Source organism: Salmo salar, chromosome ssa22 (assembly GCF_905237065.1).
Source record: "Salmo salar chromosome ssa22, Ssal_v3.1, whole genome shotgun sequence".
NCBI classification, from domain to species: domain Eukaryota; kingdom Metazoa; phylum Chordata; class Actinopteri; order Salmoniformes; family Salmonidae; genus Salmo; species Salmo salar.
The window spans coordinates 28,422,078-28,436,116 of NC_059463.1; the positions used below are offsets into that span (position 1 = coordinate 28,422,078).

Genomic DNA, 14,039 nt, shown 5'->3' on the forward strand with positions numbered 1-14,039 from the left:
ATCTACTCAGTCTGCAACCCAGATTTTGTAAGATTCTGGTTGAATGAAACAGACAAGAGTCACAATAGTCAAAATGTTTATTCACGAGGGTACTCTGAAGTCCATAATACAAAGACATCCATTTTATACCTGGCTCCTTACTTAGGCACCTACCTTCACACAAACAGTAGATATCCTACGCACATACATACACACGAACAATAGGTTAGTTGTATCCTTCTCCAGAGTTCTCACCCCTGTGTATCACTACCCAGCCAACAGTTCCATTCCCCCGAGATTAGAGAAGCCTTGAGAAGTACTCCCTGTCCTATCATAAGTTTCTCAGAGTTCTAGCCAGGTCGAGTCAAACACAGTTTTAATTGTTCTCGGTATTTTCTTCGGCACACACATACACACACATTTATCTCCCTCCCAGTCCAACCTAGTTGGACTTATGTTTAATACTTTAATTATTCCTTATACATGCTACATAAACTATAATCCCTAATGGTTACGTTTCAGGGTAGAATTATTTAATCATTATCTTTAAACATATAAATTATTTTATCAGACACTGTACAACTCTGACTCTGGCAACCTCAACCTGCCTCTCCAGCACAGGACACTTGCACAATATACCGGTACTACTGTAATATCACGGTACCAAAATGTCAATACTTATGATACCAACATTTTAGAATACCATAATACCGTTTCGTATGATACTGGCAAATTTTTCGGCCCGCTGGCACCTGTTATAAAATGTTTATAAAGTCAGTTTTGTTTTAAAATTCTGTAAAAAATTGTTAAGCAACAGCAACTAGTCTCTTGCATGCGCTGGTCCAATAATACTTAGCAATGGTGGCGAGGGTGGATGCAGACCTTGATCAGTCTTCTATTTTTACATTTCAATTATTTTTTTTTAACCTTCATTTAACTAGGCAAGTAAGTTAAGAACAAATTCTTATTTTTGTTCAGGGGCAGAAGGACAGATTTTTACCTTGTCAGCTTGGGATTCAATCAACAACGCTCTAACCACTAGGCTACCTGCCGCCCCATTTAATATATTGGAGCAGCGTGCAGAGCAAGCAAAGTTCATAGCATACATTGTATATAATTTCATCCCTGGTATAACCAAGAGCACATGGTGTATAGAGCGATTTCAGTGCCAACAGAAATTGTATTTGAATTCCATAATTCTGAATTTGTATTAGGATATTTACATTTACATTTAAGTCATTTAGCAGACGCTCTTATCCAGAGCGACTTACAAATTGGTGCATTCACCTTATGATATCCAGTGGAACAACCACTTTACAATAGTGCATCTAAATCATTTAGGGGGGGGGGGGGGTTAGAAGGATTACTTTATCCTATCCTAGGTATTCCTTAAAGAGGTGGGGTTTCAGGTGTCTCCGGAAGGTGCTGATTGACTCCACTGTCCTGGCATCGTGAGGGAGCTTGTTCCACCATTGGGGTGCCAGAGCAGCGAACAGTTTTGACTGGGCTGAGCGGGAACTGTGCTTCCTCAGAGGTAGGTGGGCCAGCAGGCCAGAGGTGGATGAACGCAGTGCCCTTGTTTGGGTGTAGGGCCTGATCAGAGCCTGAAGGTACGGAGGTGCCGTTCCCCTCACAGCTCCGTAGGCAAGCACCATGGTCTTGTAGCGGATGCGAGCTTCAACTGGAAGCCAGTGGAGAGAGCGGAGGAGCGGGGTGACGTGAGAGAACTTGGGAAGGTTGAACACCAGAAGGGCTGCGGCGTTCTGGATGAGTTGTAGGGGTTTAATGGCACAGGCAGGGAGCCCAGCCAACAGCGAGTTGCAGTAATCCAGACGGGAGATGACAAGTGCCTGGATATTGAATTTGAATATAATATTTTTTTATTTGTAATGCACAAATTGAATCATTGAATTCATAAATTGATCTTGTATTTCATGTTTTGAAACTAAGTTGAGTGAATGTTGCATTCAGTTTTCAAATTAAATTTGAATATTTAAATTAAATATTTATGTATTCAGTTTCAGAATGGTAGATTTTGCAATCATTGTCTGTGTGGCAAGTTTACAAACTATAATTTCAAGTTTATCGAATTTTCATATATTCAACTTCTCAAATGCATTCAGATTAAGTTTTAAAATTCAGTTCTCTAAATTCAGATTCCAAACAACATCTTTGCCACCCATGAAAGGTAGAGAAGAACAGATAGAATCAAACGCTTTCTGTGGTAAACGGAAGCTTCTGGGGCTTTCTGAAGCCAATGTGGCGTGTTGAATTTATTTTCTTCTTATGAATTTGGCTTTAGCATTCTAACCGTTTTGGCTATAAACTATTATGACCACATTCCTGAAAGCTAAGACTCTGGAACATGGACGTGCTTTCTGTTCCACCCTATGATGATCACAGGCCGTACTAGAAGGGAGTGTCACAAAAACAATTTGGCCTCCATAGGAATATAGTTGAATAGCAATGTCATAGACCTTCTAAGGATAGCTTTTCAGCTCCCTATTTAATCTTGCTCTTGTGACTGACTGGGTTCGAACCAGGTTTCCTGCATGTCACAAGACTGTGTTAGCACACTTAGCTAAAGCCCATAGGGATGCGTCGAGCAAGGTTACTCATCAAAAGAGCGTGGTTCATCGAACCACCTCAGTCACAGTTCACCCCACTTTGACCTCATACTCAGTGATCATGGCACCAATATACCCAACTGGGTTCGAATATCAGGCCTACTGCACAACAACACTTTCTGAGGCAAATAGAAGCAGAAGGATCTGTGCACCCCATTTAATGAGAGTGCAACAGAGGTGGTTTGGTGATCCATGCTTATGTAATGAGCAACCTTGCCAGAGACCTAAAGACTTGTGTTAGATTGATCGATGGGGTTCTAACCCAGGTCTCCTGGGTACCAGACAATGCAACTTTTCAGGTCTCAGACATGTTACTCATCACACGAGCGTGATCACCGAAACACCTGTGTTACACTTCACCCACCTTTGAGACCCATCCAAGTCACAGGACCAATGCCTAGGCTTTAGCTCAACAGTCTTGACCTAGTAAGTCACATGTTAACCTTATAATGACTACCCTTGCTGGAGACTTGAAACTAACACGTCTAACACAAACTAAAACATGTCAAACTAACATGTCTTCAGGTCTCAGGCAAGGTTCTCATCACATAAGCATGGATCCCCAAACTACGCTCTTTTGATGAGTAACCTTGTTGGATCTTAGTTATTAGTGTAGCAGATGGACATCTGTGAACCTCACTCATCAGCCTGAAGTGTCACCCCTTGCGCAATTAAATAATGCCTTTTTTAATAGCACGATGTGTTGGAATGCTTCCAGAGGGCGGTTAGAAGTCCTGAGTTCGAGTCTCCATATGAGCTGAATCAGGGGGGAGCAGTACTCACCAAGCAGGCAGCGTGAAGCCTTTACAATGGAGCCACTGGACCTGGATCTACAGTTGCACTTGTTCAACCACTGGGGTCTCTGGGGAGTGAGTTTAGGGGGTGAATGCTAATGGGGATCTGTGAATCTCACTCAGTGTCTCCCCTTGAGCAATTGAAGAAGGCCTTTTTCAATAGCACGGTGGGTTGGAACACTTCAGGTGGGTGGTCATGTGTGTTTGTGAGGCAGAGTCTTGGTATGAGCTGAATCAGGGGGAAGCTGTACTTGTTAAGCATTTACATTTTTGTAATTTAGCAGACACTCTTATCCATAACGACATACAGGAGTAATTAGGGTTAAGTGCCTTGCTCAAGGGCTCTTCAACAGATTTTTCACCTAATACGCTTGGGGATTCGAACCAGAAACCTTTCGGTTACTGGCCCAACAATCTTAACTGCTAGGCTACCTGCCGCCCTATAGCAAGCAGCGTGTCGTCATTTAAATGAATGACCTGAACTTATCCCTATAGGCTTTAGCTAAGTGTGCTAACACAGTCTTGTAAAATGCAGGAGACCTGGTTCGAACCCAGTCAGTCACAAGAGCAAGATTAAATATGGAGTGAAAAAGCTATCCTTAGAAGGGCTATAACAGGGCTATTCAACTACTTACTGTATATTCTTATGGGGGCCAAACTGTGGTTTTTGTGACACTCCCTTCTAACTTGGCCTGTGATCATCATAGAGGGAAACAGAAGGCACGTCCATGTTCCAGGGTCTTAGCAAAACGGTTCAAACGTTAGAGCCAAATTCATGGGAAGAAAATAAATTAAACATGCCACATCAGTTTCAGAAACCACCAGAAGCTTCTGTTTTATCACAGTAACAGTTTGATTCTATCTGTTCTCTTCTACCTTTCCTTGCTGGCAAAGTACCAGGATGTTGTCTCTGGTTTTGAATCTGAATTTAGAGAACTGAATTTGAAAACTGAATATGATAAGTTGAATATATGAAGCTTTGATAAACTTGAAATTATAGTTTGTAAACTTGATACACAGACAATGAATATCTACCATACTGAATATATAAATATTTAATTTTAGTATTAAAACTGAATGCAATATTCGCTCAATTCACTTTCAAATAATGAAATATAAGTTCAATTAATTCATTTTTATTATTTTTTTATTAAGAAAATTATATTCAAATTCAATATCCTAATACAAATGTGAAATTCTAGAATTCAAATACTATTTATGTTTACACTGAAATCGCTCCATACACAGGCCAGTCTGATAGGCTTTGCAAGTTCGCTGTCCCACAGCTTTGCAACATTCATGCTTGCAGCTTTACATAAAGGAAACGGCTTGTCTCTAGCTCAAACGTTAAAAAAATAATATGACTCCTATTACTGGAGCTACCTTTTTTTTTCCTGTGTGATTTTGCATGCATTTGATATAATTTCACAAACCATGTCACAGGCTGTTTTTAAACTAATCCCAGGCCTCTAATTATTGTTTTGACAACAGCGTTGTTCAGTTACCAAGCTATCTAACAACCTGGTAACTTGACAGTAGGTCAAGGCAAATTTGATTGGCACAGGAATGAAGGAAAATGATCTGCTACTCATGAGGTGTGCTTCAAAGGTAGGATTCATATAGGCCTAATGTAAGCCTAAACTATAAAACATCTATCTCTTTCTGGTGCTCCTTACATTCTGTTTGGTGCCTAATGTTTTTAAAGTTGGGAGCAGTGTGAATGGTTTGTGGGAGAGAGAGTGGTGTGTGTTTATGAGAGTGATGGAGAGTGTGTGTGTGTGTGTGTGTGTGTGTGTGTGTGTGTGTGTGTGTGTGTGTGTGTGTGTGTGTGTGTGTGTGTGTGTGTGTGTGTGTGTGTGTGTGTGTGTGTGTGTGTGTGTGTGTGTGTGTGTGTGTGTGTTAACTGAAGAGTAAAGGTTCCATGCAGTGCTTTCCCCATATTGACACAATGACATGCAGGTCATTAAGCATGAATATTTCCTTACTCTCATTCCTCCAGCAAAATCACAGGTAGGCCTTTGCAAATATGAGCAAATGAACCATTCTATGCAGTATTCTAATAAACAGTGTGCAGTTAAATTCAATATGTGTTGTATTGAGTAGAAGTGTGAATATCAGTGACAGGTGTTTTGTGTAGCACATGTGCATAACGTTTAGAAAACAGGTACAAGTGTCGGGGATGGGGTGAACAGGACATTAGGCCAATCTGGATTTTTTCCCCCAACGGTATTTTGATACTACTCGGTATCATGATACTTGGCCTGGTATCATATCGTTAGTAAAATGTTGGTATTGTGACAACACTACTTTTGATCCCCAGCAACATGGGCACCCCTACATTTAACACATCCCGCTTCTTTCACCGATACTACATATTCCTTTGTCTCATGCCCTCATACATACTTCTCACATCTAGGAATCTCCCTCCTACACACTGCTGCAACATGACCATAAGCTTGGCACCTGAAATACCGTAGTATGTTTGGCACAAAAGCTTGTACGGGATAACTGATATATCCTAGCATTACTAGTCAGGTAAAGACTTAGCATCAAAACTCAAAAGGACAGACGGTGACTCTTCTATTTCACCACGCTCGCCACCAGGTCTGAGTCGCACCAAATGACGGGCTTCACAGACACCGGGAATTTTCGACTTCAGTTGATCCACCTCCATCCTTACCGCTACCCCAGTAATCACTATTTTCAATGGTGCCCTGTTCCTGAGAGCAAAGCAAGTAACAGTTCTTGTCGAGCCTGAAAGAAAAGCACAGAGGAAGGAATAAGAACTGGAGGAATTCCCAATAACAATCCCCCCATTCTCAGGTTAAGGACTGTTAGATAGTGTTGGCATCATTTGTCTTGGTTGCCTGCCATAGACTTGGGGCTTTTGGGTGATGTATTTTTTTCCCTGGGAAAAATGTAGGCCTCTGTTTCTAGCCATGTAGCTTCACCTCAGGAAGGGAGAGGGGGAGAAGTCAGTCCTTTTCTAAAAACTGGGTCAGATTTATTGGAATGTTGCACACAGCCTGCTGTAGTTGTTTTTTACTCCTCTGAAACCACCCTTTTTACCTTTTCGGGAAGTTGCCACTCAGTCTGAATGTTTAATAAGACGTTTCTTTGTACAGTTCTATTGACAAGTGACTGTATTATCGACAGTTAAATTATTGATTGTCACATTCGTTTTTGGTGTCAAGAATTGCGTGTCAAGTTCAACATTTCTATCATAGGTCAACCTTGGAACAAAGCCGGTGAACACGACTGGTATACTGTCCTTCAGAGATTTTCACTGAAGAATGGTTTGTCCTTTGATGTAGTCATGTATTCCTTTGTATGCCTCTACGTCTTTTGCAATTTGTTGTCAGTGATTATCCATTTCAACACATTGTCCTCACATCACAGATATTCATATATATTTCTCTTGAATCACAGTGCAGTCTTGATTAGAGGTCGACCGATTAATCGGCAAGGCCGATTAATTAGAGCCAATTTCACGTTTTCATAACAATCGGTAATAGGCATTTTTGTGCGCCGATTATGGCCGATTACATTGCAATCCATGAGGAGACTGCGTGGCAGGTTGACCACCTGTTACGCGAGTGCAGCATCAAAAGGTAAGTTGCTAGGTAGCGTTAAACTTATCTTATAAAAAATAATCAATCTTCACAATCACTAGTTAACTACACATGGTTGATGATCTTACTTGGTTAACTAACTTGTTCTATGTTGCACATAATCAATGTGGTGCCTGTTAATTTATCATCAAATCACAGCCTACTTCAACTTGATGATTTAACAAAAGTGCATTCGAGAAAAAAGCACAATCGTTGCAGTAATGTACCTAACCATAAACATCAATGCCTTTCTTAAAATCAGTACACAAGTATATTTTATTTTAAACCTGCATATGTAGTTAAAAGAAATGAATGTTAGCAGACAATATTAACTAGGGAAATTGTGTCACTTCTCTTGCGTTCAGTGCAAGCAGAGTCAGGGTATATGCAGCAGATTGGGCCGCCTGGCTCGTTGCCAACTGTTGAAAGGCCATTTATTCCTAAAAAGACCGTAATTAATTTGGCTGAATTTTACATAATTATGATATAACATTGAAGGTTGTGCAATGTAACAGCAATATTTAGACTTAGGGTTGCCACCCGTTCGATAAAATACGGAACGGTTCCGTATTTCACTGAAAGAATAAATGTTTTGTTTTTGAAATGATAGTTTCCGGATTTACCATATTAATGACCAAAGGCTCGCATTTTTGTGTGTTTATATTATAATTAAGTATATTATTTGATATTTGATAGAGCAGTCTGACTGAGCGGTGGTAGGCATCAGCAGGCTTGTAAGCATTCATTCAAACAGCAGCTCTTAGCAATGCTGGGATGCAAAGTGCCTATAAGAACATCCAATAGTCAAAGGTATATGGAATACAAGTGGTATAGAGAGAAATAGTCCTATAATTCCTATAATAACTGCAACCTAAAACTTCTTAACTGGGAATTTTGAAGAACTGGGAATATTGAACCACCAGCTTTCATATGTTCTCATGTTCTGAGCAAGGAAGTTAAACGTTAGCTTTTTTACATGGCACATATTGCACTTTTACTTTCCACATTCCACAGAGTTGGGATGATTTGTAGTGTAAGTTACCTGGCCTGTATAAGAGCCACTAGCCACTGGTGGCATAGTTCACAGTTTGCATTTTTTAAACCAAATTGAACGTTTCGAAAATTGATTTTATTTTTGTATTATATTAAGTTAAAATAAGTGTTCATTGTTAATTCAGTATTGTTGTAATTGTCATTTATTACAAATATATACAGTTGAAGTCGGAAGTTTACATACACCTTAGCCAAATACATTTAAACTCAGTTTTTCACAATTCCTGACATTTAATCCTAGTAAAAATTCCCTGTCTTAGGTCAGTTAGGATCACCACTGAAATAATAGTAGAGAGTGATTTATTTCAGCTTTTATTTCTTTCATCACATTCCCAGTGAGTCAGACGTTTACATGCACTCAATTAGTATTTGGTAGTATTGCCTTTAAATTGTTTAACTTGGGTCAAACATTTCAGGTAGCCTTCCACAAGCTTCCCACAATAAGTTGGGTGAATTTTGGCCCATTCCTCCTGACAGAGCTGGTGTAACTGATTCAGGTTTGTAGGCCTTCTTGCTCACACACACTTTTTCAGTTCTGCCCACAAATGTTCTTTATAGGACTGAGGTCAGGGCTTTGTGATGGCCACTCCAATACCTTAACTTTGTTGCCCTTAAGCCATTTTGCCACATCTTTGGGAAGTATGCTTGGGATCATTGTCCATTTGGAAGACCCATTTGCGACCAAGCTTTAACTTCCTGACTGATGTCTTGAGATGTTGCTTCAATATATCCACCTAATTTTCCTACCTCATGATGCCATCTATTTTGTGAAGTGTACCAGTCCCTCCTGCAGCAAAGCACCCCCACAACATGATGCTGCCACCCCCGTGCTTCACGCTTGGGATGGTGGTCTTTGGCTTGCAAGCCTCCCCCTTTTTCCTCCAAACATAATGATGGTCATTATGGCCAAACAGTTCTATTTTTGTTTCATCAGACGATCTTTGTCCCCATGTGCAGTTGCAAACCGTAGATTGGCTTTTTTATGGCTGTTTTGGAGCAGTGGCTTCTTTCTTCCTTGCTGAGCGGCCATTCAGGTTATGTCGATATAGGACTCGTTTTACTGTGGATATAGATACTTTTGTACCTGTTTCCTCCAGCATCTTCACAAGGTCCTTTGCTGTTGTTCTGGGATTGATTTGCACTTTTCGCACCAAAGTACGTTCATCACTAGGAGACAGAACGCGTCTCCTTCCTGAGCGGTATGGCGGCTGCGTGGTCCCATGGTGTTTATACTTGCATACTATTGTTTGTACAGATTAACCTTCAGGCATTTGGAAATTGCTCCCAAGGATGAACCAGACTTGTGGAGGTCTACAATTTATTTTCTGAGGTCTTGGCTGATTTCTTGTGATTTTTCCATGATGTCAAGCAAAGAGGCAGTGAGTTTGAAGGTAGGCCTTGAAATACATCCACAGGTACAGTTCCAATTGACTCAAATTATGTCAATTAGCCTATCAGAAGCTTCTAAAGCCATGACATAATTTTCTGGAATTTTCCAATCTGTTTAAAGGCACAGCCAACTTAGTGTATGTAAACTTCTGACCCACTGGAATTGTGATACAGTGAAGTAAGTGAAATAATCTGTCTGTAAACAATTGTTGGAAGAATTACTTGTGTCATGCACAAAGTAGATGTCCTAACCGATTTTCCAAAGCTATAGTTTGTTAACAAGAAATTTGTGAAGTGATTGAAAAACGAGTTTTAATAACTCCAACCTAAGTGTATGTAAACTTCCGACTTCAACTGTATATAAAAATCGGCCAATGAATCGGTATCGGATTGTTTTGGGCCTCCAATAATCGGTGTCGGTATCGGCATTGAAAAATCATAATCGGTCGACCTCTAGTCTTGATAATCTACCTTTCTGTGTAAAGGATGTTCTTATATGGACTGAGAGAGAGAAACTGTTGATTTATCTGTGTGAATTCCTGTCTTGTTAAAACATTTTTTTATTTAACTAGGCAAGTCAGTTAAGAACAAATTCTTATTTACAATGACAGTCAAATTTACACATTTGCTAGTGTAGTTGTGTGAAGGCACTCAATGTTAAAGAAAAGACGCTGGGCCAATTGTGCGCCGCCCTATGGGACTCCCAATAACGACCGGTTGTGATTCAGCCTGGATTCGAACCAGGGTGTCTGTAGTGACACCTCAAGCACTAAGATGCAGCGCATTAGACCGCTGCGCCACTCAGGAGCCCGCTCAGTCTTGTTGCTCATGACATTGCCTGATGTTGACATGATTTTCTGATGTTGACATGTTGTCAACATTCTCTGTATATGACATGAGAACAATTAATAATTATCATAATTGTTTTCTCTGGCACTGGAATGAGTTTACACTTCTCATTGCTTGTATGGCTCAGTTTCTTGCAGGACACAGGGCAGTAGGGTGATTTGGCACTAGATGACAGTGTATTGACATGGCAGGAAGTTTGGAGCATGTCATGGAGTGCTGAGTTGGCCTGCCTGCCAGGAAAGGTATCTTGCTTTTTCTGCGTCATCACAGGGTATTTATAATCCATAATTTCATAATTTCATAATCCAAGAATTTCATCCACCCCTCTGCCCTGGATGGGCTGCCTGCCTGCCTGCCTGCCTTCTCTCCCCAGAGAGATTTTCCAGGAAAGGAGCTTGTGAGCCTACTAGTCTGCTTATAAAGCACTCTGTGTTGGATTCTCCCACACCACCTTAAGTTCTCTCATTTGGCTTCCAGCTGTGTCCTCCATTTTTTGTTTGTATTATTTAACAACCGATCAACGATATTTGTCATAAATGTTTATTTTTAGAAGACCAAAAAAACTTTCTGGTGCTCTTGTTGGTGCTGCTGTACTGTACCATGTCTGCCTTGGTGTAGTCGTGTGTCTTTCTCAGGGCCTACTTCCTGTCACACTGACTGCACTAGAGACTCTAAACTGCAATGTCCTCCTCTTCCGTTGTCTTTCTCCGCATTGGCTCTCGTCAGCTCGTTCCATGGTTGCTGGGGAAACTGAGGAGGATGGGGCCCAGCGGGGCAGGGGGAGGAACCAGCCCTGTAGAGGGGCTTCCACAGGCCCGGGATGGGCCCTGCCATCCAGCTGCATAAAAAGTCCCCCTAGTGTTAGAGCTAGTGCTAGTGTCACAGTTGCTCCTCTCTGCCGGCTGTTCTGCAGCTCTGTCTCACTCTGCTCCGGCTGTCACAGGAGCACAGGCAGCAAGATGTCATCCTCATCCAGCGAGTGCCAAGGGAAGCTCAAGCCCAAATCCCCACTGCGCAAGAGAGGGAGTCTGCAGAGCACCACCAGCCCTGGTGAGTGGAGAGGTGTGGGTGCAGGGGTTCCCAGAGAGAGGAGTAAAGGAATGCAGGGGTTAAAGGGGGGTGCACATCTGGAGTCGAATTGACACATTTGCTAGTGTAGTTGTGTGAAGGCACTCAATGTTAAAGAAAAACAGAAGTGGATATCTTAATGTTCTTTCTCTGATACTCCATTTTTGGGGGATGAGTTTGTTTATTAGGCCTACGTTCTAATGGGAGTTTTGACTTGTACTGTATTACACTGACTGTGAAGAGCATGTAGTACAAAGTACTGTAAAAAGGGATTTTCCTTCTGTATTTATTTGAAAAAAGACATGCTTGGTAAATGCATGGGTAATCATGGAATGTGGCTTGCTTGATTGTTTCTAATAGCCTAATCAAGGTTGTTATTCACCAACAGCAGCAGATGGAATCGCCAGACAGATTGATTAAAAGTGTGATGTTTTTATCCTTGCTTTAGCATTAAGGTACTGAATCTCCCAGTAATACCCACTGTAGCAACTCAGTATAGGAGTAGTGACTTGGTTGGCCTGCTTATGATGCTGGACTCTAGTGTGGGAGAGGCTTTGAAGGAGAGAAGTTCAAAGCAGTGTTTGAACCTAAAGGCCCTCCTTGCACACAGTCCTTTTTTTAAATTCAAGAATGTACTCTTATGGACACTATCGTTAGTGCATGACACAAGTCTTCCAGCCCCTCCATATCTCCTCCAGTGAGCTTGGACAGGGCACAGTGATAGGGGCCCTTTATCTCCTATCATCACAGCCCTCACCATGGGGTCCAAACAGGAAACAACACAACAAATAAAATACATCATATAAATATACATACATAGCACTACATTTACATTACAATTTAGCCATTCAACAGACGCTCCTATCCAGAGCGACCCACAGCTAGTGCATTCATCTTATGATAGCCAGGCGGGACAACCAAATATCACTGTCCTATCCCAATCACGTATCACATACATAATACAATGCAAAATACAATACAAAATGTCTAAAAATGTCTGTGTGTCTCTTCGCTGTACCAGTCATGCCGTAAGGTGTTCTTTTATTTTTATATGGTCTTATTCAAAGCTTTAGTTACCTGAGGTGGCAGACAGTTCCATTTAATACTGTGTGTTTCCCAGCCTCTGTTCTGGACCTGGGGACTGTGAAGAGTCCTCTGGTTGCATGTCTTGTGTGGTACCGATGAGTGTCTGAACTGTGTGACAACTGCTTGAACAGACAGTTCGGTACCTTCAACACCTTGGACAAAGACCAACAGTGATGCACTCAATCTCTCTTCAACTTCGAGCCAGGAGAGATTGACATGCATGTCATTGACATTCGCTCTTTGTGTACATCAAAGCTCAATACGTGCTGCTCTGTTTTGGACCAACTGCAATTTGCTTATGTCCTCCTTTGCCGCACCTGACTTGACCACACAACTGGACAGTATTCCAGGTGCAACAATACTAGAACCTGTAGGACCTGTCTGGTTGACTGAGATATCAAGAAAGTAGAGCAACGCCTTATCATGGACAGACCTCTTCCCATTTTAGTAACCATTGAGTCTATATGTTTTGACCATGATAGTGGGCTATCTAGGGTGACACCCAGCAATTTAGTCTCTTCAACTTGCTCAATAGGCACGTTATTCAAAATTATGCTTTTCTTTTTGAGATATTTAGCACCAGCCTATTGCTAGTTACCCATTCTAAAAATCACTGGAGTGCAATGTTAAGGATGTCAGTTATTTATTTTACTGTTGGAGCCGATGTGTATACTGTTGAGTCGTCAGCGTACATGGACACACAGGCTTTATTCAATGTCAATGGAAGGTTATTAGTAAACACAGAAAACAATAATGGTCCAAGCTGGCTGCCCTGCGGTACATCACACTCAACCAAATTTGTATTAGAGAGGGTTCCATTAAAGAAAACCCTCTGTGTTCTATTGGATAGGTAACTGTCCATCCATTGTAAGGCAGAGGATGTTAATTCATAACACCGAAGTATTTTCATCAATATGTTATGATCAAAGCTAGCACTGGAGTCCAACAAAACAGCTCCCACAATCTTCATCAGTCATTCTATATAATAACATTGCATTTGGTCAAATACGATTTTGTCCAGAAGTTTGCTAAGCACCGGTAACAGGCTGATTGGTTTGCTGTTTAAACCATTAAAGGGCGCTTTTCTATTTTTGGGCAGCGGAATTACCTTTGCTTCCCTCTAGACCTGAGGGCACACTGTCTTTTAGGCTTAGATTGAAGATGTGGCAAATAGAAGTCGCAATGTATTCCGTTACCAACCTCAGTAATTGGGATTGGGTCGTTTTAACAGTCAGTTTCTTTATAGGCGCTTGCCTGTCAGTATCCAGAAGAAGCAATTTCATAAATGCAGCGGTAGGATGTTCCTCATTACACACATCAGACCAACAAATATTTTTCACATCTTCAACATGCGTACCATTGCAAAACCTCTTGTATGATCGCTTATACACTATTTTAGGACCTGTCTTTGGAACTTTGGTTTTCTTAGATATGGCTATCCAGTGGGTGTGGATACTGTTTTAGAACAGATTTCTGCAGCATTAGAAAGGATATGGTTAATACTTTTTATTGAGTGATGCTTTTTATTGAGTGATGCGTGATGCTTTTTATTGAGTGGACAGCTTGATGCAAGCCAGTCAATA

The 14,039-nt window shown here is 41.1% G+C and overlaps 1 protein-coding gene across 4 annotated transcripts in view; it reads left to right on the plus strand.

The window, feature by feature from the left end:
- The window catches only part of LOC106583055 (AMP deaminase 2), a 58,907-nt gene that overhangs the window by 1,205 nt on the left and 43,663 nt on the right, over positions 1-14,039 (plus strand). Inside the window, exon 2 of one of the 4 annotated variants that reach the window (XM_045705355.1) lies at positions 11,246-11,352. The exons of 1 other annotated variant lie outside the window; for it this stretch is intronic. In XM_045705355.1, the coding sequence (XP_045561311.1) occupies positions 11,262-11,352 (91 nt within the window). In that variant the 5' untranslated portion in view covers positions 11,246-11,261. Of the gene's footprint in view, positions 1-11,072; positions 11,353-14,039 lie in introns of those variants that run through there. 2 more of the 4 variants (XM_045705353.1, XM_045705354.1) reach the window with 2 other exon arrangements.